This window comes from Lepidothrix coronata, unplaced genomic scaffold (assembly GCF_001604755.1).
Source record: "Lepidothrix coronata isolate B3197 unplaced genomic scaffold, Lepidothrix_coronata-1.0 Scaffold37, whole genome shotgun sequence".
Classification (NCBI taxonomy): Eukaryota; Metazoa; Chordata; class Aves; order Passeriformes; family Pipridae; genus Lepidothrix; species Lepidothrix coronata.
In genome coordinates this window covers 831,220-857,043 of record NW_016690217.1, presented here as the reverse complement: position 1 = coordinate 857,043, position 25,824 = coordinate 831,220, and the positions used below count along the sequence as shown (strand labels likewise).

The window sequence follows — 25,824 nt, the reverse complement described above, 5'->3', positions numbered from 1 at the left end:
CTCTGTCCCAATGGATGGTAATTCCTGTTCTCTGCTTTTCCCACACTGTAGAGTACTTCCATCCTGATTGTGCCAAGCACCAAACAGACTGTTCACACAACTAGAAGAGGGGCATTAAGAGACAGTCCCTTTCATGGCAAAGGAGAAGATAATTACTAATTTTTAACTTTTTTTTTAATCCATTGGGAACTGTGCTTATAAACTGTGAATGAACCAGAGTATGTATGGATCTTAATCACTGTAGAATTTCCTGCTTCTCAGAACCTGTGTCCTGTTAGTCACTGACAGTAACACATAGATATGCCAGATAGGTCTGTCATACTCAGGGAACTTGATATAATGTAGTACTAAACAAGCAAGACACTTATACCCACATCAGGAATTATTCACATTCTTCCTAGATTGAATTTACTATAAATGTGTCTCTGAAATCTAAGTTTAGCTTCAAAGATGATTTAAGTGAACAAACTGAGCTGGATTCTGGATAAACAGCAAACTCATTACCACTAGCAACTCCCACATTACTCTGTTTAAAAAAACTCAAAATCTAAATTTAAACTTTCCTACTGTGATTTATTTCTGTAGTACTGCTTTTCCAGATCCTTATGAAGGCAGCATTATATGAGACAGAACATACATAATGTCAACATCTGGTAAGAACTAAAACTGCAAAATTCTTCCTTTGTTCTCTTGGAAGGAAAAATTCTTCCATGAAAAGCCACTATAACTTATTCTAAAAACTAGCAGAAAAGGCACAAAGAGGAACAGTGGAACAATTTTTTCCTTTTTTTTTGGTTGGTAAAGGTCATGCTTTGTAGTATTTGGCCTTCTTTTTTTTTTTTAACAAAATCATGAAAAATCTACTAAATTCTAATAATACCATTCAGCAGAATTAAATTAAATGTTTAAATAAACTGACAATTTCTGAAGTATATTAATTCCTTGTGAAGAATTAATCATGGTAGGATACTATTCTCCCTTTCCACTTCAAGACAGAGAAGTTTCTGACAGAATTAATTCAATAAATGTTCTCCAAGCAAGTATGTAGTTCATTCACAAAGAGTGAAGTCCTGATGCACTTTGTAATTTTTCTTTCTTTTTTGTTCCAATAAGTACTATGGTCCTAATCATCTTCAAAGGCACAACAGTTCATGCGCTCATAGGAATATTATTTGATCACTCTCATGACTACAAGATGGTGAAGTTTACTATCCAGAGAGGAGAAAGGAGGTCAAAAATTATGATCACAACCATAGACTTCACTCAAATATCCCCTTGGAAAGTCCCATGGGAGGGTTCTGAAGGCAAAGAGGCCCAAGAAGGCTGGTGAACAACAAATTGAATATGAGCCAGAAACATGCTCTTGCTGCAAAGAAGGTGAATGGTATTCTGGGCTGGATTAGGCAAAGTGTTGACAGCACACCAAGAGAGGTGATCCTTCTGTTCTTCTCAGAACTGATGATGCCACAAGTGGAGTGTTGGGTCCAATTCTGGGCTCCCCAGTACAAAACAGACATGGACATACTGGAGAGAGAGTCTGGCAAAGGAACACCAAGATGACGAACGGCCTTGAGCACCCCTCCTATGAAGAAAGGCTGAGAAAGCTGGAACTGTTCACCTGGGAGAAGAGAAGGCTCAGGGGCATCTCATCAATGAGCATAAATGCCTGAAGGAAGGGTGCAAACAGAACAGAGCCAGGCGGTGCCCAGTGACAGGATCAGGGGCAATGGGCACACACTGAAACACAGGAGGTTCCTCCTGAGCATCAGGAAACACTTTCCCTCTGTGGGTGTCCAAGCACTGGCACAGATTACTCAGGGAGAAGGTGGAGTCTCTATCCTTAGAAATATTCAAAAGCCATCTGGGCTTTTTATAGTCTTGTGCACCCGGCTCTAGGTGACCCCACTTGAGCAGGGGTTTAGACCAGGTGACAACCAGAGATTCCTGCCAGCCTCTTCCATTCTGTGATTCTATAACAGGAACTGAAATCTCATTACTGAAGAATATGATTATGTAACATTCTGAATGAGATGTGACACTTAGCTATACCTCATTGTCATCAATTATTATGTTTAAAACTGCTTAAATGAGGTATAAAAAGCGATTCAGCATAACACATAGTACAGAAATACAGGAAGGTAAAAAAATTCTCACAAGAAAGGAGAAAACCTACCTTCATGAAACGCAATTAGCACATTTATTTCCATTGCAGAAGGGGTAGGTATTGAAATTGAACCCCATGGAGTTTCATGAAGTAAGGTAATTATGGGTATTTACAGGTATTCAGCCCTCCAGGATATGAGACAGAATCTGTAAGTTTTAAAAAGCATGAAATAAAGTTTTGTGTTTTGCAGATCTCTCTCACCAAGTAACTAAATTAATATAGATCTCCATACCATCATGACTTGACTCTTATGAATCGATATACTTTTTCTGCTTTGCCTCATAGGAAAGATATACATCAGTGGAAGAGGACAATTAAGAGATTCAATCCATTCTTTAATCCAGCATCTCATAAGACAGAAGAAAAGCCTAATTGGAAATATTGTTAGCAATTTTTGTCCTTTACATATAGCAGCCACCTACATGCATCAGGCAGAGAGAAATTTTTCCCTCAAAGATTTAATTTAGTTACATATTTCATTGAAAGAAATTGCATGCTTCTTTTAGCATGGGCCAGACCTTCCATGAGGTGAGTTATACATGGCAGAACATTGACTTGTAGGAGGGATGAGAGAGTCATCTGTTCCTACAGGTATAAGATTATACAAAATATACAAAAAGAAAGAAACAGCTGATGAACATGTAGACCACCATGAGCTTAAATAAAAAGAACAAAGGACATCTGCAAATCAGTTTAAATAAAAAGAACCACCTGAACCAGTAAATCAGACAACATCAACATCAGTAACTTGAAAAAATTATACCATACTGTGCTGTGCATAAAAAAAAAAGGAAAAAAGAGATTGATGGGTGGAAAAATGAACTTATCTCATGCAGATGTAATGTAAAACAAAAATGTTTTATGTCTAATGTAAAAAAGAAAAAAAAGGTAAAGCATGTAGAACAGCAAAGGAAAGTCCTCAGTACACCATTCTAAAGTTGGTACCTGGTCTTTCCTGCAGATGACAATAACCACCTTGGTTTCTGCATGTGGCTGCAAAACTCATCTCAAGCACACAAATCTGGGCAAAGGAAGGATGTTACAGCCGATTTGCTCCTTGCGGAACGGCACTGTGAGTCCCAACTACAGTTAACAGCAAACCAGATTCTCCTACCTAATATCTTAAAGGTAAGCAAGCTGTGGAATTTAGATAGAATGCAAAGTTCCAAAGATTATCAAACTAGATGCATTTGGCCCCCTGAAGGACAGGAAGCAAAAGAGCACAGTTTTGGGTTAGGATTATCACAGCCTATTGTAGATGAAGGTCAGATAACATAATGTCTTTGTAAGCAAATGGTACATTTGTGTTTATAGTGTGCAAAGGATAGACTTCTCAAGGTAGACACTTGTGTTGTTTTACACAAGCTTCAGCCAAATCTCTTTAAACACAGTTCAGAAGGACACAGAGTCACCAATGAAATGGTTTTGGACTTATCACATAGCATAGTAACCATCTTATATTTCTCTGTCATTACAACCGTGAATCAGTTCTGTGTTGACAATTATAATTCTATCTCTATGACAAAACAATTTACTTTTTGGAAACATTTCAAAAAGTTGCTCTGGCAGATCAGAAATTAGAGGTGCTGTTACAGACCTAGCCTCACATTTTAAAATGTATAAATGGCCTATTTTTAAGACAGTATCGCATTTCAGTTATCAGCAGATGGCCATAATCCTGATGCAAATTTCTACTTCGTGATGTATTACATTCTAGTGATATCCTACAATCTCCAATAAAATCCAGCTTCTGAAGTATTTCCAAAATTCTCCAGAGGTTATTGGGGGTAATTTGCAAAATTCAGCATGCAACCAATAATACCGCAAACAAGCAGGTATTAAAATTAAGCATTTTTTTTTATACATAGGTGGACTAAATCTAAGCATACTGAAAAAACCACTTCTTTCAGGGCTTAAATTTGGCAGGGCTAAAAAGATTTCTGTCAATATTTTAATTCCAGTGACAAATTTTCATGTATAGTTAAAACACAGTGGGAATATGTAAGCCAATTTGCAGAGTCTTAATGAATATTTCTATTCATTAGAGATAGTAAAAATTCACATCTTCAGAAAATATACACCATTCCTATAGACAGTTCGTTTACATGGAAAATCCTGACTTTGAACTGAGTAATGAACACTGCCCCCAGTGTCAAAACACTACCAGCATCTGATACCCCCACCAAACCTCCATCCTTCTATCACAAAGAATCTTTGAAATCAGAGATCATCACACATCCCTAGAGAGCACATAAGTTGGTATATCATTACTACAGGTAACAGAAAGGTTCAATTAAGCTTTTCCATGTTATTTAGGAAGCAGAAATTCCCATCACAACTAAAACCTGCAACAAAAGGTAACATAAAATGTCATAAAGACAATAAAACTTAAACATAAGGAAAATACCCAGAAGTGACATGAACACATTTCCTTTTCAGTCATATATCAAAGTACTCAGAACACAGAACAAAAATGTAATGACACCCCACCACAGGTGTCCAATCCAGTTTGTGTCCTCTCTTCACATATACATGCAACATAGAAACTTCTACCTTTGCAAACATTAACCCTACAATCTACGGATTCTTCTTTCAGAAGCTTTTGTTTATGTGTTCCTTTACAGACTACAAACCCATAGATTGTAGAGGAAGACACAAAAATAACTTCTGAATGAAGAATCTTGTAATTGTTCCCACACACCTTTCTGGTATGCCCAAGCCTGATCAAAGACAAAACCACATTTTACTTTTCCAACACAAGTTTTTTATCTATGAATAAAAACATCAAGTCTCTAAAAACAAATAGGCAATCCAATACATTGTTAATGGTACTTTCACAAGACACATTTGTCCTAACTGATTTTCACCCCATAAGGCATTTTTGAAAAGTGGTTTTTTAGGAGCAAGGAATATTAAAGTATCAGGCAGCTAAGTTACATAATTTTTGTCTTTTTTTCATCAGGAGGCTGCAGAAGAGCATTATCAGTGCTGACAGTGTCTGGGCATTTTGACTAATCTTTTTATAGTGCTTCAATTTAATAATATCCAAGCCTGGAACACACTCTGTGCCTGATAAGCAGCTCACACAAATCCAGAAAAAAACCCATTGTATTTGAAGTCACTATGTTCTTTACACTGGAAGTACCATGCACACTGTAAATTACATGCATTGATCATGCCAGAACACCCTCAGCTTGACCATGGATTCATGTCCATGTTCTATCCCATATTCCTAAAATTGGCATTACAGTTCACTGATAACATACCAGCAAATTTGCCTATTAAAAAACCACAGATGTCCAACAGAATCCAGAAAAGCTGACCTTCCCCTTTCAAAGTATGCTTTCATGTATATATTTAACATATTATTTCAAAATAAACTATAAAAATACGTGGTATTTTTCAAAAAGATAAATAATCCATAGCGGATCTAGGAAATGGAGCAGAAGTGTATCCAATCTAAAAGTTGCATTCAGACTTGATGGTCACTATCAAGGAGCATGTCCATTAAAGTTTCCCACTGAAATATTTTTTTTAAGTTAGTATAGATGCATCAATGTAACTGAGACAGACACTGACTCTTTAAATTATATTTCACATCTAATGACTCATGACTGCTTGGGAAAATGTCAGGTTTGCAAGAGTGACTACTTCATTAAGCCCATTTGAAACAGGAAAGAGGAGAGAGTTCACACTTTATCTCAGCATCTCTGATGCAAGAAAGCTGAAAACTCTTGTAAGGCTACAGTGTTATTGCTGCCTTTAGATGGAAGTTTTATCCAGCTCTCCACTAGGCTCCATTTAAGAAAGTTTCTCCTTGAGATACTTTGATTTAAGCATACTGGGTTGCTGTGCTCACTTCTCTAAGACTTTAGCAGTTCACGAACACTGTCCACCTTTTTGGTTTGTCTGGTATTACCAAAGAAATCAGTTATGCAACATTTTCAAGGTTAAAGTAATTTTAATATATGCCACATTTGGTGTTTGATAACCACATTCCACTCTTCTCTATTGCAAGGCTGCAGTATTTTAAAGGATTAACAATGAGGATTTATGACACTTTGCAAAACATCTCCTAACCGGGGAAATACCTTCTCTGTTGGTAACATCAGTACAGCCTTCTATGTTACAACTTACATACACCTTTGACACTGACAGCCAAGGCTATGCTCTGTATCAGAGATGGAATTGCAGTAGAATATGGTGTTTATCTGCTCACAAGAGGTATTAGAAATATACTGGCACATTTGTTGCATGGTCAGAGACCATTCAGGAAGCAGTCGCAATATTAAGGTGACATTTACTCACTGGTTTTCTTAGTGGGAAGACTACCAAACCCAGGATGATAAAGCAAAATTTTGAGATTTAACCCTAGCTTTGAATACAACAAAAAACCTCTTTCCCATTCCATCAGTGCTCGTTCCTCACACGTATGTACAGTGACAGCACAAGCTGGTGCTTGTTTCAAAAGAACAGAGACACACACAGGAAAGTACCTCAGGGTGGGGATGGCCAGTGCTGAACTCTTCCTCTGCCAGCGAGGCTTTGCCTGATATCCTGCTCTTCTGCTGGTTACCCACCTTTCACCACAGCTCCCCTCAGACTTACTCACTGAACTCATGTATCTAACTTCAAGCCATTCAGTCCCTTTTATTTCTGTAATTCTTCTTCTACAATATTTTTCATCAGAGTGTATTTTCTAAGTAGAGCAGCTGTGGAACACAAATCTTAAAACAACACAAAATCTTAAAAGAAAGAGCAATATTGTCCTACTGTAAAATTATTAAAAAGTCAAAATTTACTCCTTTAAAACTTGGTTCTCTCNTTCACATCTGGTATTACAAGAGACATTTAATAATAATTACGGAACATTTTAGTGAAATCCTTCTTATGAACTCACTATTCTGTTTACTACACAAATATGAACTTTGAAGCCTATCTTTCCTTTCCATCCCCAAAATTTTAAACATCCTATTGTTAAAACAAACAAACAAACAAGTTACTAATTTCTGCACAACAAATAGTCCATCTGTTTATTCCAGTCAATGTAGTGGGATAAAGAATATGCAACTGTACCTAATGCTGTAAGCCAGGACATCAGTACCCTAAACACTTGACCTCCAAACAAAAAGAAGAAAGTATAAAGTATGCACCTAAAGCAGCATGCCATCTTTTAATTTTGCTGTGCAGAATATAATATAACCTTTACAGAAGTTATACACCATCGACTCATGCAGCAAGTGCTAAAACAACACAAGGAACAATAACATTATACAAATCAGCTGCACCTAAAATGCTGAATGTATTGCAATACTATAGTATTGCAATATACAGTCTTACTACCAGCAAATTCACAAAGCTCTCTTTAATGAAAATTATATCCAAGGACATAACTTGACTTTTAATCCAAGGATACAATTTAGCCCTTAAGTATACAATTGAGAAAAATATCATTAGGCCCAGAATTTATATTTCCTTCACATTCCTGCACTACTAATTTTAACTGTCCCAGAACTAGGCATAGGCATAACTGCTGGACACATTTAGTCCAAGATCTCAGATCTCCCTACTTCAGCACACCATGTCCACAATGATGGCAAGGGGAGCACGTAAGAACAAAGCTAGTATGTAGAGGATACATCCTCAGAATGCTGGAGTTTAAAGACAGGTAATGTCTTTCAATTTGGAAGAAAATACAGATTAGACAATCCAGTTTCTTCTAGATGAACACCTCTTTCTGCAGAATAACCGAATTAATATGTATAAAGCATATATATTCTGATATAAAGTTTCATTTTTAAGGATGTACAAATCAGTCTGCAGTTCTGGACTCTGAACCTGCACATGTTTTCAGTAACATTCATGATGTTAGCTTTAAAAATATAGTTTAGGATTACATTAAAGGTTTTCAGAATTGCATGTGTAAAACATTGAAGGGATCTAAGGAGCACTTTCCTAATTTGGGTATTACATTATGCATAGAAATCGCATCCTTGATCAAGCTTTAAAGTCAAGCTCTGTGAATCATGTTAAGTCAAAATAGTGACAGGTGAAGGCCCATTTCACAGTAATAGCACTGGGCTTTTTTGGCCACTGTTACCTATTTACCAAAGCCTGTTGTGCATTCTCATGGACTACAGCAAGAGTCAGCTACAAATTCTAGATTTTACAGATTTGCCTGTCTTAATGCATTTTACATATAAAAACCCCCAAACAAATCACCAAACCTAACACCCACCTTGCTATGTAAAAACAATGTTTCTTCTACTTCTCTATGGAGTTGCAACACACTGAATCTACTATGCAAAGAGCAGATTGGCTAATCTTTCTTTCTTTGGACATAAGAAAGAGAAGCCTGAAAGGAAAGAAGAGCAGAAGAAATGGGTAACATGTTCTGGGCACAAGTATCAATAAGCAACACTTTGAACTCTGGAGTTATGGAACCACAGAGCATGAGTTTTGTGGAAGTCTGAGTTAAACAACAGAAATCAGATTTTTTTCTGCTTTCTGCATGACCTTTGGATAGGGGCAGGGGAGTAAATAAAGACTATCAAGATGATCTCTGTTTACTCAAACAAGAATTTAGGAACAGCAATCATCAATGACATACAAGTTTCTACAATCACACTGTGTCTTGGAAAAAAAGATATGCCTTAATTCTTGCCCATTTCCCAAAGAGAGATATAAATCTCAAGTTGAAAGTTTCAATACAAATTGAATGAGTTGCAATAATTTAATTTTCTATTTTGTCTAATGCAGCCAGTCAAGAATGCATTTACTATATCTTTAGGGCTTTGTAGCTTTCCTGTTTATTTTAATAACAGTAGTTTCATGCCTAGAGCTCCACACATTGAGATAAAGACATCAAGGCACCTACACCAAACCCCACAGTGCAAAATGTGAATCGTAGTCTTTCTTGGTCTGTTAACATAGTTGCCATTCAGATATGTACAGTGGTAGCAGCCCATTGTAATATGAAAATTTGAGCTGACTGTAGAGATAGAAGTGTGAGTGAAAACACATGAAGACAGTACTTAGTTGATCAATTTCCTATTGTAGCCAATTTCACATTTTTTCCATCATTTAAAAGAACAAAATGCTACTGTCTTCCATTAATCAAAAATAAACATGGCATACAGAAGATACAGCCAGAAAGGAAGAAAAAGGAGAAGAGCATGCTGAAGAGGTGAGAAACAGATATATCAACTACAGGTACAGCCTTTACTCAGGCACTTCTACCTTCACTTACAGCAAGCACAACAGTATACCAGTCACCAATAGGAAAAGGAGCATAAAAACAAATGTAAAAATTACAGGGAGTTGGTTGAGAAGATAATGATTGGGGTGAGCAGCCAACTGCAGCTCAGAGTGCATCTTCTCTTCTTTGAGAGGTGGAATAAGACATTTCTGTAAGGCCTCCATGTTCCACTAAAAACACAGTTTTATCAGTGCTGAAGTTGACCCAGCCTTTTATGGGTGACTCAGGCTAAGGCTCACTAACACAAGCAGCTCAAACTGCAAAAGATGAAGGTGAGCAGCAAAGGAATGATGATAAGCACCTGGGGAAAGTTCGGAGTATAAGATCTTCCCTGGTATGTCTGCACTCAGAAAGCAGCCGATTTGTAACTCACCTATAGCACTACAGTACAAATATAAACTAAGTATTAAAGTTTGTTGGTAAAGCTTGTTGGGAAAAAAAAACAAACAACATAACAAAAGCACAGTCACGGACTTCTTTCAATATTTCCTGTGTTAAAACATTGAAAGAAAAAGGTAAAAAGGTATTTCTTAAAACAAAAGTCCTACTTGATGTATGTGTGAAGTAAACATGAATAGGTAATTTCAAGGTAGCAATGCTACCAATAAATACTGCCTGCTCCAAATATTGACTCAAGTGTCAGTTCTTTGAGATACTCCATGATCTATGTGATCTAGCAAAGTCTTGAAAATTAAATGTTGAGGGGATAGAAATCAGAGATTATCAGGCCATCAGTATAATCACAGCCAGAAACTCCAACCAAAAGTCACTCAGGCTTTTATGCTGAGTTTATGAACCCCATTTTGTTGTATCACCAATATAGAATTTCTAAGCAACAATTTGAAAAAGTAATACAGAAATAATGAAATTGAACTCTTTTTACTTAAGGAAGAAATACATATGAAATTTTTTTCTCCAGAACTTCCTCGTCACAAACCTACCGTCCTCTTGTATGGCAGGGTACTGCACTTCCTTAGCTCTCACGTATTTACTGTGCTTCCCCCTACGCTGTTGTCTCCCTCATTAGCCTACAGATTTATTTTCCATTCTATACTTCAGTGTCTCCTTTCTCTATACAATTAACTCCAGAAATTGTTAACTCTCACATTCTGCCAATCATATCCTATCTATTATTCCTAAAAACCCAAACATATTAAGGATATGTCACAGAAAAAGGTGTATCAAAGAAATGGGTAAAAGGGAAGGAGAAGCGTTTCACTTAAACTGGGACAAGACAGCTGGAAATTCAATTTCCTACAAAATGACCTTAATCAAAAGCTTGGGATTTCTAGCATAACTAAATTAGCTATTCTCAGTAAAGCCCATAAGGATTACATCTAAGACATTTCAGTAACTGATCGAATATGCCACTTCTAAAATATTTATTAAGCATTTGCATAACATATGATATGGCTTTAATTTCAAATTTATTAAAAACACACACACAGTCATTTCATACAAAAAACATACCCACAACTATAAGAAATAAGAGCTTACTATGCTTTCCAGTGGAAAAGCAGAAAGTTTCCCATGACTTGTTTTCTTTTAGGCAAGGAAGGAAAGTAATCTAATTCATCTAACCTAAAGAAACAGTATTACCTTGGCTAAATACAAGCAAACACCACTTCTGCCAGTGTTGTTGTCTCACCAAAAAATATTTGTCATTTTCCACTCACTCCACTTCCCTCCTAAATTAGTTACTATCTGCTTAATCTCAGCTGAGATCTCCATATTTCACCTATCGCAAAGATGAATTTTGGGTATAAACACAGCTCTCAGAGGCAAGGCAATCACTGCTGCAGGGTAACAGGAAAAATGTCTCTACATGGTTGCAATCATTTGCCTTTCACCACTTACTCAGAGCAAAGCAGCAAAAAAGTTCAGGTCATTTCCTGACTGGCACAGCAAGTTATAGCAAGATACACATTCTATTAATTTTTAATTGCATTGCTCGCAGACTGAAAGCCCAAAAGGGGAGTGTTTCTTTTTAAAGCGTAAAGAAGGGCACTGAAACTGCTTACCTCACTCAGCTCTGCAGGGGAGTCATTTCCATATTTCATAGCAACTCCAGAATTCATGATTAGACTTCTCAGGGCTTGATGATTTCTGCAGATTTCAATGCTTCAAAGCTTTGTTCAACTGGTTCAATACTTTCTCCTCCAAAATTTTTCCATCTGACACATTTTGCTCTAGACAGCCATTTTTACTCCACACTGAGAGTTTAAGTTAATGATGCAAGATTTTCTAAAAGAGCCAAACTCGTTTTGACTTCACAGACGATCCATTGCTGTGAGAGACTTGTTAATACTGTGGAGTGCTCAGAGAATTCAGAGAAGAAACTGCTTACCAGGACCTCGGGGCTGTCTTAGTCCATCTCCAAGGCATGCTTCATCTCTGCTGTCTGTTTTATTCTGCTCTTTTCCACAACTCTGTTGAAGGGCATCTCCCAATGCCGTTGAACATACTCAGAAAAATTTGATGAGCTTCACACAAGTCCACAGAGAAATTAAAAAGAAGGGAGCGCTGCTACTGTCTTCAGTGTTCACAGAGGGAGAAAGGAAAAGAGAAGAAAGCTCCCCTCACCGAGAGAAACCAGTGTTGCAATTCACGCTAAAGTTTCCCCTGCCAGTGAGCCTGGAGTTTAAGTGGTTTATGATCAAACACAGCTGTCTTGCTGCTGGCTAAAGGGTGCATGGAAGGGGCGGTACCAAAAGGAGAGTGGAAGTGGGAGGGAGAGAGCTACAGAGAGTTCATTTTGGAACTACAGGCATCTCTTCAGCTTTCTGCATACTAATTACTATACAGAAAACTATAGAGCTAAGTAACAGGAAATACCATCTGGATAACAATAAATTGGATTCCTATTTCCCTATTCCTGTCTGCAATTAAGTAAGGAAAACTGGGGTTGTAACGATTTCAAAGAGTCAGAGTAAGCCTGAAAGCACCATTAGAACACTGCAGATTTTACATAACAGACTGACATTTTACAAAAGGTTCAGGAGATGCTACTAGAAGGGGAGAAAAAAGCATTTGCTTTCAATATTCAACTACAAATCTAGAAAAATCCATAGCTGGATTTGTGGACATGCTGCACCCATTGCAAGAACTGATGATATCCTGTCCCCTTTCTTCCATCCCCTAAAACACAGGGGCAGCCCCACATACTTTGTGATGCTGGATTATGATGTACTTTTGGAATTAGAAGTAGGAAATACCCTACTGTGCAGCTGAAATTTATCTTATCATATTAATACAATGTATTATTAAAGTGTCAAATTAGTTAAGAAAAAAACCCCTAATATAAGAAACAGAAATAAATGCTGCACAAGCTGAGGCACAGTTCTTGCACCCTGGTAAAAAACATCTGCATGAGAAACAATGCACTCCAAATGCAGCATTTTGAAAATTATATTGTGATTATTTCTTTCTCCTCTATTAATCACAGATTAGTATCAGCATGCAGACACAGGAATAATTCATCCCAATGACAATACAGAAAGTGCCTTAAGAAGCAAGATAAACACACGGATATTGCTCTATGATAGTACAAAGCGGTAGCACTTTCTGGGTCCCTGTCATTCCTCCATGCCCAGCATCAGGAACTGCAACACTCCTCTGGAGGGTAATGGGAAAGCCATAGTCTCTTTACAAGATGTTTTACTTTCATCCTCCAGGTCTCTAGTTTGCTTTAGCTAGTCTGCATCCTGGGGTTTCCCTTGCTCTTTACATGCCCACCTTGCATCGCCTCCATTCTTCATTATTTTCCTCGTTGAGTCCCTGTCCCACCTTCACATTTAATTCTGTCTCTACCTTCAGTGCTTCTGTGTATATTCCTCTACTCATCTGCTTTGTTTCCAACATGTTTCCAGTTATGGCCACTCAAATCCCAGCAACGGGCTGCACTGCTCTCTGCTGGTAGATGGGTGGTGATGCTGGGACAAACTGTGCTGTTCTCCTCCAGTGGGTAGGAATCCAGGAAGATGCAGACTCCTCCAGACTACAGACTGAAGTATGGAACAGCATATCCACAGCACTGAAATGTGATTAACAGGTTTTTGTGCCCAGAAACAACTGACAGTATAGTCACTTAGTTCACTTTTCACAGATGAGGAAAAACCCCCACAACTTCAGTTCAAAAATTCCTGCAGCCAATAAAATAAATTTAAAATGTTTTATCTTTTCAAAATTATGCCTTCACAAACGAGGGTGAGAGTTTTTTGGTTTTTTGCATCACTACCCCCATCAACTTTATTTTCCCCTTTATAATCTGCTCTGCTCTGATATTTGTCCAATTCTGTCACATATATCACAGGTTCACCAACTGCAGGATGAGCCTCAGAATTACTAAGAATGAAGTTCTAAGGTTTCCCTTTTCTAAAGGAAAGTCCATATTAATTATGGCTCCAATACACTGCATTTCCCATACTATATCCCTATACTGCCAAATACTTCCCAGCCAACTGTGAACGGGCATTCAGAAATTAAAAGTTATGACTTGTTCTCTTCACTTGCCATTGTTTGTCTATTTCTGGCAGACCAGGACATTTCAGCAATCCTACAGACCAGACAGAGCACATGGTACCACAGATGCATCCCACAAGCATAGATTGTGCAGGAGACTTTGGGATCTGAACTATATCCACTGTAAACACATATGGTGCACAGGATTTTCTCTGCCTTTTTTCTACTCTATACAGTAACATGGTAGAAAGAGACAGAGAGACTGACTGAAAAATGACAGCAGAATTCACGGCTTCAGATGTGTGTAAGAACATGGAAGATACATGCAGGTACTTTCAGAACAAAGTTTATTTAAAATTTAAAAATTAATTGTAATCCATGTGCAAATGAATGAAATGGTTAAACCAAACTCTGATGAAAAATGACTCCCATTCAAATCTGCGTGCTTGCACTGAGTGGTACAGGATTAGATATTTCTCAGTTGGAAAGCATCAACTGTAAACTAACTGATAAAGACTGGCAATGCTTGTTTCAGAATCCTTATAAACTACTGAGGGCTAGCTAAGACTAAATGTAATAATTCTTCTAAAATAGCTACTAATATATCACATTTTTAAAACAGTAGCATCAAGAACATAGTCTGAGCACCTGAAGATGTAGAACTTGCTCTTCTGTGAAATGTCATTATCATCTAGCATTTCTCCAAGTCCATTTACTAACTGAATGAAAATGTTACATCACAAAATTAAATTCCCAGACAGACTTGACCAGCTGTCTGCAGGCTGTTTCACCAGTTTCAAATACATGTAAGTGACCTAATACAATAGCAGGGTACTAAGAATTTTGTTGAAGCCAAAGTATATTTTCCCATTGGCTTGTACCAAAGGCAGATTTCAAAGAAAACAAAGGAAAACCTCAAGTATGCCAATTTTGCATTGCCAGGAAATGAACAGACCACGCTGTGACCCAGTGAGAGAGGTGCCTTTTGGACTCAGTCCTTCTGTTTTGTCTGGCAGCGTACAGTTCGTTCTCTCTCTCCCTGCCTCAGCTCCTTGCCTAGGATAGCAATGCTTCCTTGCTCTCAGCCTTTTTCCTGCCTTCTCTTTTAGCCTCTACAGGCAGGGAGGGGGTTGATCTGGGTATGGGAAGAGGAATCTCTTAACCTACAGATGTACATTTCCTAGTCCAGGATGACATGGTCTCAGTGGATGCCTCAGTGTGTACTATGGTACACACAAAAAAGGGGTAACAAGCAGCTGGACAAACCTTTCTGTCACAGAGGCTTTCAGGAACAACATCCACCAAACGCTTTCCGTCAAGATAGTGATACTGGCCTGGGCTTCCACTCCCTCCCAGTGCATTCTGATCCATTACTGCCTTTTGTACCTCTAAAGCACTTATGATGCACATACTGCTTGTAGATAAGCACATTTGCACTGATTCTTCCCAAGATAATTTCAGAATTATGCAGCAACAACCATTAGTGTTGCCAGTTTGCTGATTGTTGATTTAATAATCTTATGGCCACTCTATTCCATTTGTTTACTCTTATCAAACTGTAGTGAAAGAAACATTGGCGCGTGTCCAAGAATCACCGTGGGTTTTTACTTTTTTGATTGTATCTGAATAATCACTTAGTAAGATTTGCTCTATCACCTGGTGTAAAAGGATTCTTTCAGGACAAGACACAACTCTGTCGCCCTCCTCACCTTACTTTTGAAACTGCCACAGAATATGGAAAACATTAGCAGTTATTTAGTAGTTATTTTACAAGGTTTCTCCCTCATAATATGTCACAATAATTACAACAGTCTATTTACTTAGATTTATTGGAGCAGGTGTGACACTAGGCACACATGAATATTCCTTCCTTGATTTAACAGCCACAGAGTGAAAACTACAGCATAAAAGCAATTAGCTATTAAATATGTATGTGTCATATATTCTTCATCATAATGTGCGCCATTTTCGGAGCAGCAGTTTCACTCTGCATGCAACATGCACGATTAGCTGATCACAATTCCAGGATGCATGAAATAAGCCCTTCTTGGTTGGTTCTGGTTAATTAGCTCTGTAATTGAAAAGCAACTAATTGAAGTCCACTGAGCATTTAGTTTCTGCTTGTTTGTTTCAATATCATCTCTGTAGTTAAAACATCACCCTGCACAATCCAATACACAAATAAATTACATCTTTAAGTACTGCAAATCTACTACAAACAGTTTGAGTACAATTTTATTTTCTTCTCATTCTTGCACAAAATACACTGGTGTAGTACCAAAGTCTAAATTTCCATGGACAAAATAGTAGCACTCAGAAGGTTAACATGAGGGCTAAACTTGGAAGCAGAAATTCAATACAGTAGTTGGATAATGTTTCCAGAAAAATCTTTATTCAATAGCACTAATGCACTATGATTTAAAAGGGAAAGGCTGAAAGGGATGGCAGGTTCATGATACAAACTGTTCTCATTAATGCTAGTGAAGGTTATGCACCTAGGTTGAGAGAAAAAAAATTCAACTTATCTGAAAGAATTGCAAGTAATCTTACACTGAAAAATTAAGCACTCTCTTGGAAGAAAATAGAAGCAAAATTTTCTTCTTTCCTTCAATCAAACCATCTTGATTAGTCTGAAACAGATAACATGTCTAGAATAATACAATTTCCAAACAGCACTTTAATCAGCTACTCTCACCTATTCACCCTTCCTCAACTACTTAATCCACTTAAAAAGTTGTATCCTTGACCCGAGCAGTCTCCTTGGGAGTTCACATTTGATCCTTCTTTCCATCTTCCAGTATTTCAAGCCATGAAGCCACTCACCAACCTGACAAACAGACACTTTCATTTCCTATCACTTCATCCAAACCTATCACATTCATTTTGATTCCCTCTGACTCAACAGAGCCTCAGCACCAGATGAGGACAGGAAAAGGACGAGGGCATCAATGTGTGCCTGTTATTCATGTTGGAGACTTGCCTGTGAGGACAAGGGGAGACAACAGCCACTTCTATGCTCTCTTCATGTTGCAGCCCCCTAATTATCATCACTGTTTATTTGTTCCTTGCTTAAAAACATCAACAAGGCCATTCTGAAAACTACAATTCATGCCATCAGACTTCTGCTTAGCTTCCCTTCACAGTCCAGCATTCCCTCAGTTCAGTCGTACATTCCTCCATTTATTAACCACAAGGTAAATTCGTTCATTTCACTTCCAGTCCCTACAATCTTGGTAGCCAACTTATATTCCCTCATATTTATCAGTTGTGAACTGAATCTCCTTCAAAAATTGTCACTTATACAAGAAGGATTTGCCAGGACTCCTCTGCTAAGTTTCCCCTATTTTTCCCAATCTCTAATAGTGAGGTTTCCTCATCTACATTCTCCCCTTACTCATACACTCGTTTTGTATCTTGTCCTTCATACACTCTCATTTCCAGTTCCAGTCCCCACTGCATAGTCATGACTGTGCCTCTGCAAACATTCAGCTCTTGAAGTGTAGCTCTTGAACTCTACCAAGACATCTGTGCGTGGTCAGTCTATAATTATTTTCCCTAATTGTAAGATTTCTCTCCACTGTGACTTTCATTACCACTGGCACAATGAACACACAACTCCCTAACCTGGAGTGCCCTGGCACTGAACCAGGGATTGGTGACCATGTGAATTCCCATGGTGACACAAGGATCCCATTTCCTCATCTGTGGACAAGATCTCCTCTGAATGCTTAACAGATGAACTGTTGGATTGTTTCTGTCTATATGTGTGTGTGTGTGTGTATATATATATGTATACATATGTGTGTGTACTTATATATACACATGTAGACAGAAACGAGATATATATACATACATACATATATACACTTATTTGTGCATATAGAGCATGTGACATTTGTATATATGCTATACACAAAGTATTCCCATATATTTATATATACATATACACACATTCATACGTTACACACACTTTTCTATACAAATGTATATATATACATACATATGTATATATAAGTATTTGAAGGTTTCAATCCACTGAAATGTTCCATTTGAAACATTTAAGTCAGATGAATTCTGGCAAATGGAAGGCAAGTATCTGACAGACTTGAAGCTCTACAAGACTTTAGCAGGCCTGAACATTTAAATAACAAGAACATCAACTTCACTGAGCATTTATGGGGTTTGGGCAGCTTTCATTTTGGCAGATATTATAACTAAAATTACTTCAACAATGACATGAGCTGAAATAATATATTGAAAAATTTTGCGAAATCAAACCCCCTGGTTTTCAGCCAGATCTATTTTACTATCAAAAAAATTTATGATTGTTGTAACTGAATTCCTACAGCCCTAATCTAGATTTCATTAATTTGATATATTTCTTGACTACATAGTTTAATGGCTGCTTATGAAGATCAGCAAGTTAGTCTACAGATCACTTCTCAACTCTCTAACTATTTACTATTCAGTAGATACTAGTTCTTCTTCATTTTCCTAAAGATCTAGTATTTGTAGAGTTTTTTTTCCTCTCCTTGGATAGCAAAACATAAAATCCAAACTCTCTATTCTAACACTGCATCTGGTCTATAAAATTCATTTTTCCCCTTCTAACTGCTTTGTCATATACCTTTTAAATCTCTCCAGTGACATTTTTCCTATACATCTTCCTACATTTAAGCTTCTCATCATAATCTTCAAGATTGCTTTACCTCTGCCTCACCGATACTTCAGCCTTCGTACCTGTCAGTTCCCTTTTACATTTTGAGGCACAGTGAACAACCCTGCTTCAGCATTTATCATCTCTGACTTTCTTATATGGTTTGTTTGGTTCTACAACCCAAAACATTCTTCTCAAGTCACTTACTCTTACTTCAGATTCATGAAACATAATCACAGAACTAAAATCTTCTCTATTTTCAGGCCTCTTCTGGATAGTCCCATACTTCATTAAGTTAAGAAATTACTTGCTCAATATTTCTACAGTTTATTCTCAGATAATGGTCTATCAAGCAACTAAACCAAATGAAATAAACAAACCCATGTCCAAGAAAAAAAGAATCTTGTTTGTTCTGCCTTCACAATTCAGAATCCTGGCACAGGATACTTCACCATTATAAAAAAACATCTGGCACCCATGTAGTTTCTACAGAAACAAAGACTTTCCCCTCCTTTTCTATAATGCATATCAGACAATCAATAGTTATGTAAAAATTAGATTCAAGCAATAATATGCATTTACAATCTCTTTAAAAATTCACAGGGTAGAAAAATTCAATGCCTTTTTCTCCAGTCATTTTCCTAAAATTATAGTTTCAAGCAGGCAAACTAATACAAAACTCAGTGTAGGAAATTACAGACGACTATTTAGCTTAGAGGCACAAACCTCACTTGGGTGCGTCAGTGGGGTTCTTGTTTCACTGTGAACTCTTCATAGAACGGACACTGTCCTTCCTGAAACACAAAGTTTACTTTGCTTCCTAGCAGGATGAAAAGTGGAGTTTACCAATACACTGCAGCATAGCTACTATCATAAACTGTCTCCCAGCTGAGAAATGACAATGCGGTTTTCTAGCCCAAAATGAAGCAATCATGCAGGAAACAGTTCTTTTTCACAAAAAGCAGAAACATTAAGTACATGACATGTGCAAAAGTACCCAGCTCCCATTTTCTCTGCACTAGAACCAAAATAGTTCCTCAAAAGAGCTCTGCTGACAACCATACAGTCATTTTAAAAACCACCACAACACAAAGAGGAACGGGGTGTTTGAACAGTCACAGCATCCTGTGCTGCCTCAGGTCAACTCTGCCAGGCCTGAGAGCAGCAGAGAAACAATTCCAAAGAACTGGAGCCCCTTGATAATTTAACCATGGCACTGACACGGGAACCCTGCTTTTCCTGACTTGGTTGGCAGGATAACAGTTGCATAATCCATTATAACTAACCTAGCACTGAACTGCAAAAGCACTTGGGGTCCATTTTCAACTCTGCACTGTAGTTAAGATTTTTATTTCATTATCAAAATTCCTGTATTTCATGAAATCAAAACATAAGGGTGTAGTGTGTGTATAATGAATGGAGGAATAACTCATCTTTTTAATAAATGAGGATTCATAGAAGCTCAGCATTGCCAACTTCAACTATGTCAAGTCAGCAATTCACACTCAAGAGAACAGGCAGAACAGCTGGTAAGAAAGAAGACCTGTGACAAAAGCTACATCTTTCTGGCACACCAGAATCCATGAGGTTAATGTTGCTTCAACTTACTAATCCTGGCCCTCAGACTCAAATTGCCAATGGCAAGTGAGATAAAAATATTAATACTATATTCTGTACAGCTGTGTGCAGTGGTGTGGGCTAAATGTACCAGGTGAATTATTCTTCATTTCAGACAACAGGAAAAAAAAAAAAGTTTGGGAAAGTAAAAACACCTGAACATCTGCAAAAACATCTGAACACCTGCACTGGAGCCAGAGCTCCCTTAATTACAACAAACAAAATGGGATACTAAGGGCGGTTTCTAAGCAATGAAGAGGGAAGTTGCAACTTGCAACTAAGTTAAATTAGACGTTTTGAAACTCTGAATGTAAGACCTCCAAATACCTCCTTACATACACTTGTTAAGACCCCCTTTCCTATAGAACCCGACTGCCACATGACAGTTCACATCATCCAATTACAAACACAGAATTAGGTCAAAACCCATCACTCCGTGCACTTCAAATTGTCATATGCTTGTCATATGTCACATAAAAGATCCAGTTAAAAGCCTCAGTCAAAAACATCTATTAACAGGCTGCCTGAACAAATGTGACCTGTGCTGACACCCATCAGACTGTGCTGTGATCATCTCCAGATGGAAATAGTAACAGAATTAAAAAAAAAAATAAATTTGCCATTTGCTCACCTCTATGTCTGTCACAATATAGTAAATTCAAAAGACTGAAAAATTATATTTCATATAAAATAGATGAGTCCTAGCAGACTTAATCCACAGTCCATTTTAACAGAAAAATTAATAACCGAGCATTGTTTTAGAAGGCTATGGAAGCCAGGTCTGTATAAACAAAAGGCATAATTCTATTAGAGTTGATGCCTGCTTCAGACAAACAAGGTCCATTACAATGCTGGCTTGAGATCAAAGACGAGGAGCAAACAGCTTCCCACATCCTCAAACATAAAAAATCCCTGTCAGACAAAATTGCTTTTCTGCCTGCTTTCTGACAAGCCAAACCTCCTGAATCTATATTCCAATAATCAGTTCTTGCTTTAATGGAATGCTTGTATTTTATTTTTAGCCTGGTAGAATGGAAACGATATCTAGTTTGGAAGTACATGCACAAGAGGCAAGGTTATCTTGGGCACAAAGCTTTTATAGTGGGCTCAATTGCCCACACCACTCCAATATTCAACTTTATGTCTTTCTCTCTACTAGGGTTCCAACTGAAGGCATGATTAGGCTACGTTTTTATTGTAATATTTCTTATTGGGGCCCATTTCCCTCTCTATAAGAGAAGGGGTAGGGCATCTGAAGGAACAAATAATTTAAAAACAGTCTAGATTTGGAGAGAGGGGGAGAAGAAAATGGGACAGACTTTGCTAGAAAAGGACATAATAATATTAGTGAGTTCTAAAACCATAAAAGCTTCAGAAATTAAATGAGAAATTTTACAGTAGATTCTCATTAACAAGGACACCAAACCAAAGTAGCCTACAAAACAATCATGGAATTACCTTTCACAATACAGTTCTGTCTTCAGACTTCCTTGATACTTTTCCTTAAAAGGTCATTTCCTAAAAGAAATACCTGTGTGATTTCCATAGAACTCACATTTAATTTACACCTGATGCCTATAAATTAGCAACAGAGAAAATGGTTCATATTTAGAATAGCTGTAAGAGCATGCCTAGACTGCCACAAATCTCTAGGAATTTTTCTCCCATCCCCTGCAAAAGTAGTTTTGCTTTCTTTCGCAACTAGACAATCCTTCCTGTCGATTTTAAAATCTACATTTACTTGGTTAGTTAAAATGAGCCAAAAATGTAGGTTAAAAAAATCACAGTACACATATGAAGTGTACAACTTTTTGAGAGAGTGAGCGGTATGGCATTTTTAAGCAGTATAATTTTTCCTCTCTACACACACTAATATTACTTTGACTTTTGCCAAATAAAAACTTATCTACATAAGATGAACAACCAGCCATCCTTTATCAGTGGATAATTGAATCATTTGAGACTTTGTAAGGAAAGGCTTTTGGTTACATAGGCACATGCCCTACTAGTCACACAGCAAAGAACACTAGCTAGCTGTCTAACAGTCAAGCTAGAAGGTAAGGTGGGAAGTAGCAGAATAATTGACACATTATTTGGACAAAGAGATTAAATTCAGCACTTTGAATTTGATCACAGAATGTCATGTGTGAATATACACCACATACCAAGCACCTCTGAGATACTCTCCTGCTAAAGTACTAACTACATTTTATTAAGGCACTACAAGAAATTATTATATGCTCAATAACATGACAGAGGTATGGAATTTACATGTAAATCACTAAATTTACATTTACATGCACCTCAGAGCACACAAATGCTTATTGTGACTCAGGATGAAACAGCCTATTAATACTGTTTCAAGCAGTTATCCAGAACCAGCTGCATTTCAGTCTGACATAAATGTAAACACAATGATAATAGTAAGTGTGTTCTTTTGTACACAAAAGCTATTAATATAAATAGGCCACAGCAAATTAGGTTTGTCTGATTAAGGAGCAGATCAAGGTGGGAAGGGAAAAGCCACCTGTCCCTGAAAAATGCAATAGCGACTTTTAGAACTATTGCTCACTATAAACTATACCAACTAAAAAGAGTAGCCTTCTCAAAATAGTGGTTCTGTCTGGCATAACTTGCAGCTCAATGCTCTTCAGCAGGAAAAATTAGCAATGCAAATATTCACTGAGTCTGACTTATGAAGAGGTTTTGCAGTAAGAGTATCTATTTTCAGATAACATGATGCTTCCTGAGATTAAGACATTAAGTTCGCATTTGCAAGCAATAACGTTGAGAATCTAATGCTAATACAACTACATGTTGACTTGTAATGCATATTTCCAGTTCAACTTAGTATTTTACAAACTTTCGGGTTGTGTACTCAACAGAGGTGATATCTGCATTTGGCACAGAGAGTCCATAGTCAGAACTAAATCTGGTTTAGTTGTCTTAATTCTGCTCTATGTAAAGCACATCCTTTCACACAGATGCATGAACAAACAGTCTATTCTCAAGCCCAATGAAGTCTTTAGGACCTCTAGATGAGGTGCAAACATGCGCAAATCAGACAGGAATAGCTGAAGAAGAGCATATACCAGAGCAGTTTCAAGAAAATGTATTAAGAATATTTTTGTATTAGCTTTCTATTTTTTTTTCAGAATCACAGAATATGCCAAGTTAGAAGGGACCCACAAGGATCATCAAGTCCAGCTCATGGCCCTGCACAGGACCATCCCCCAAGAGTCAGACCACGTGCCTGAGTTATCATCCAAATGCTTCTTTAACTCTCTCAGGCTTGGTGCCCTGACCACTTCTCTGGGGAATCTGTTCCAGTGTCCAACTACACTCTGAGGGAAGAACCTCTGTCCACCATCCAACCTAAACCTCCCCTGACACAGCTTCAGGCCATTCCTCAAGTCCTGTCACTGATCACCACAGAGAAGAGTCTGTCCCCTCTCTTCCCCCCATGAGGAAGTTGTTCTTGATGGAGACATTCCAAAACCAGCTCCTCTTGAGAGGGGAAGTGCAGATTTGGCAGGTGGAGCAATCTGCACCAATGCCCTCTAACCTAGACACACCCATCTTGCATTGACAGCCCTGCACGGGATAAACCAGGCTTATGCCCACTTTGTTGCTGGCCAGACCAACGAGATGCACCAGGAAGTAACGCAGGCAACTCTGTAAATAAGCCCTTCCCTCTGACTAAAAACAACCACATCTGTGGCTGCTTTGAGGCAGAAACAACAACACAACCTTTTAAGCTGTGGTCATAATGAAATTCTACCACTCAGTTCTCAAAAATACAGCTGTGCCTTTCCACTATGCAAGTCAACTATATTCTCATCAAATCTTTCTAAATGTTTCCAACTAAAAAAGCTCTGGCAATGAAGGTGCAGTCAAAGAGAGGTTCTTTGGAAGGAAAAATCAGAGATTAAAGGATCCTGGATCCCTTCAGACCAGGGACTAGATAGTTAAAAAACCCCAGGTATCAACATGGGGTCACATTTTAAAATGTAAATTCTTGGTGCAGAGACTTTCTCAGCAAACCAGAGATATTTCCAGCTAAAAGAACAGAGGTCTGAGATAATACAATCATGGCAAATGAAACAGACCCAATGGGTTCTGTTTATGTAAATGTAGCTACTTGTGACAACAAATAAACTCATCTTAAAAAAACACTGAATTTAGGCAACAGAAACCAACATTAAGCACAGATATATGCATTACCATTTATATGTACACCTTCTACTAAAAAAAAAATCAAGTCTATTTTAACCACATGCAATGAGAATAAGAAAAGGGAATTAAACATATCTAAATCTATTGCTTCCGCTTATTAAACTTCACTGGAATTCTAATGTGAAATATGCTTGCCATGTTGAGATAGTGCCTGTGTAATGTTTTCAGAGAACAGCAATATTTCAACTCTTAGAAAAGAATACTATCCCTCCTTATGGCACTGTAGGGTACAAATCAAGATCCCGGGTTGTCTGGGAAGTGAACAAATCTGACTTGGCACAGATCAGCTGTTTCACTACAGTTGTATGACTCTCCACATTAGTAATCCCTGTCCAACTTTGAAGATTTAAATACATACAAAAAGCAACAATCCAAACATCCACATGTACAAAGAAATCCTTTGAAATACTTGAATTCTTTTCTATTCATGAAGAAGATTTTAATTATTTACAATTTCCCAACACACATACACACACACACAGAGATTCCTATTGGCACAAATAGGTACATCATCAGTAAGTGGTGACACGTCATATTAAAGCTTAATACTTTTTTCATAAATACTGGTACCAAGGGGAAGAGCTATAAAGAGGAATGTGTTCTATAGAGACTACAGAATAAATTATTCTAGTAAACCAAAAGCTGAATCTGAACATGCATTAATAAACCAAAACATATAAAAATGATGCGAGATGGACAGATAAAAATACAAGCAATGAGTATAAATGGCTAAATTTAAAACAGCACTTTTAAAAAAACTGTATCACTCCTGTGATGAGGAATAATGCTTGAGAGCAGGTATTATGTTGTGATAAAACTCTGTAAAGCTCTATGTTGACAGGATTTAAAAAATGCATTTAAAAAAAAAAAAGGCATTTAAAAAAATCCCTATATAAAAGCGAGGCAAAGTGACAGTGGACTGATGTTCACTTAGCTTTTGCAAATGGAAAACCTATTAAGGGCAGATGGAGACCCACTGTCTTGACTGAGGAATATAATCTATGCTGTAGAAGTACATAATCACCACAACAATGTCTTTAGCTTGACTGCACAGTTTAAAATCAAAAGAAGGTTAAAAGAAGGTGGCCAGAAAGAAATCCAGGACATTAAGTAACAAGAATTCACACTTGATTAATTAGTTGAATTCAGCCTATAAAAATGGGAAAGATGAGATCTGTCATTTCTGAGAATGAATGCAAGGGAGCAGCTTTGCTTGTTATTATGGCAAATGCAGGTTGGTAAAACAACCTTAGAAAGAGACAGAGAAGGAAGTACCTATATTAAAATCACAGCTATTTGAAGGCTGTGTTTATCTCATTAAAGAGTCTAAATTTAGACTGCAGTAAGCATGCCCCATAGTATCAAAAATTGTGGAAAGATGAATAAATGTAAATACTGGAACTCAAAGTAAATAATTCTCTCCATTTTCTC

General features: G+C 37.5%; 1 protein-coding gene across 5 annotated transcripts in view; it reads right to left on the bottom strand.

Annotated features, from left to right (window-relative positions):
- The window catches only part of MCC (mutated in colorectal cancers), a 202,669-nt gene that overhangs the window by 140,479 nt on the left and 36,366 nt on the right, over positions 1-25,824 (bottom strand). For 2 of the 5 annotated variants that reach the window (XM_017812719.1, XM_017812720.1), the window contains exon 1: positions 11,444-12,087. The exons of the other annotated variants lie outside the window; for them this stretch is intronic. In XM_017812719.1, coding sequence (XP_017668208.1) covers positions 11,444-11,500 — 57 coding nt within the window. In that variant the 5' untranslated portion in view covers positions 11,501-12,087. Of the gene's footprint in view, positions 1-11,443; positions 12,088-25,824 lie in introns of those variants that run through there. 5 annotated transcript variants of the gene reach the window in all.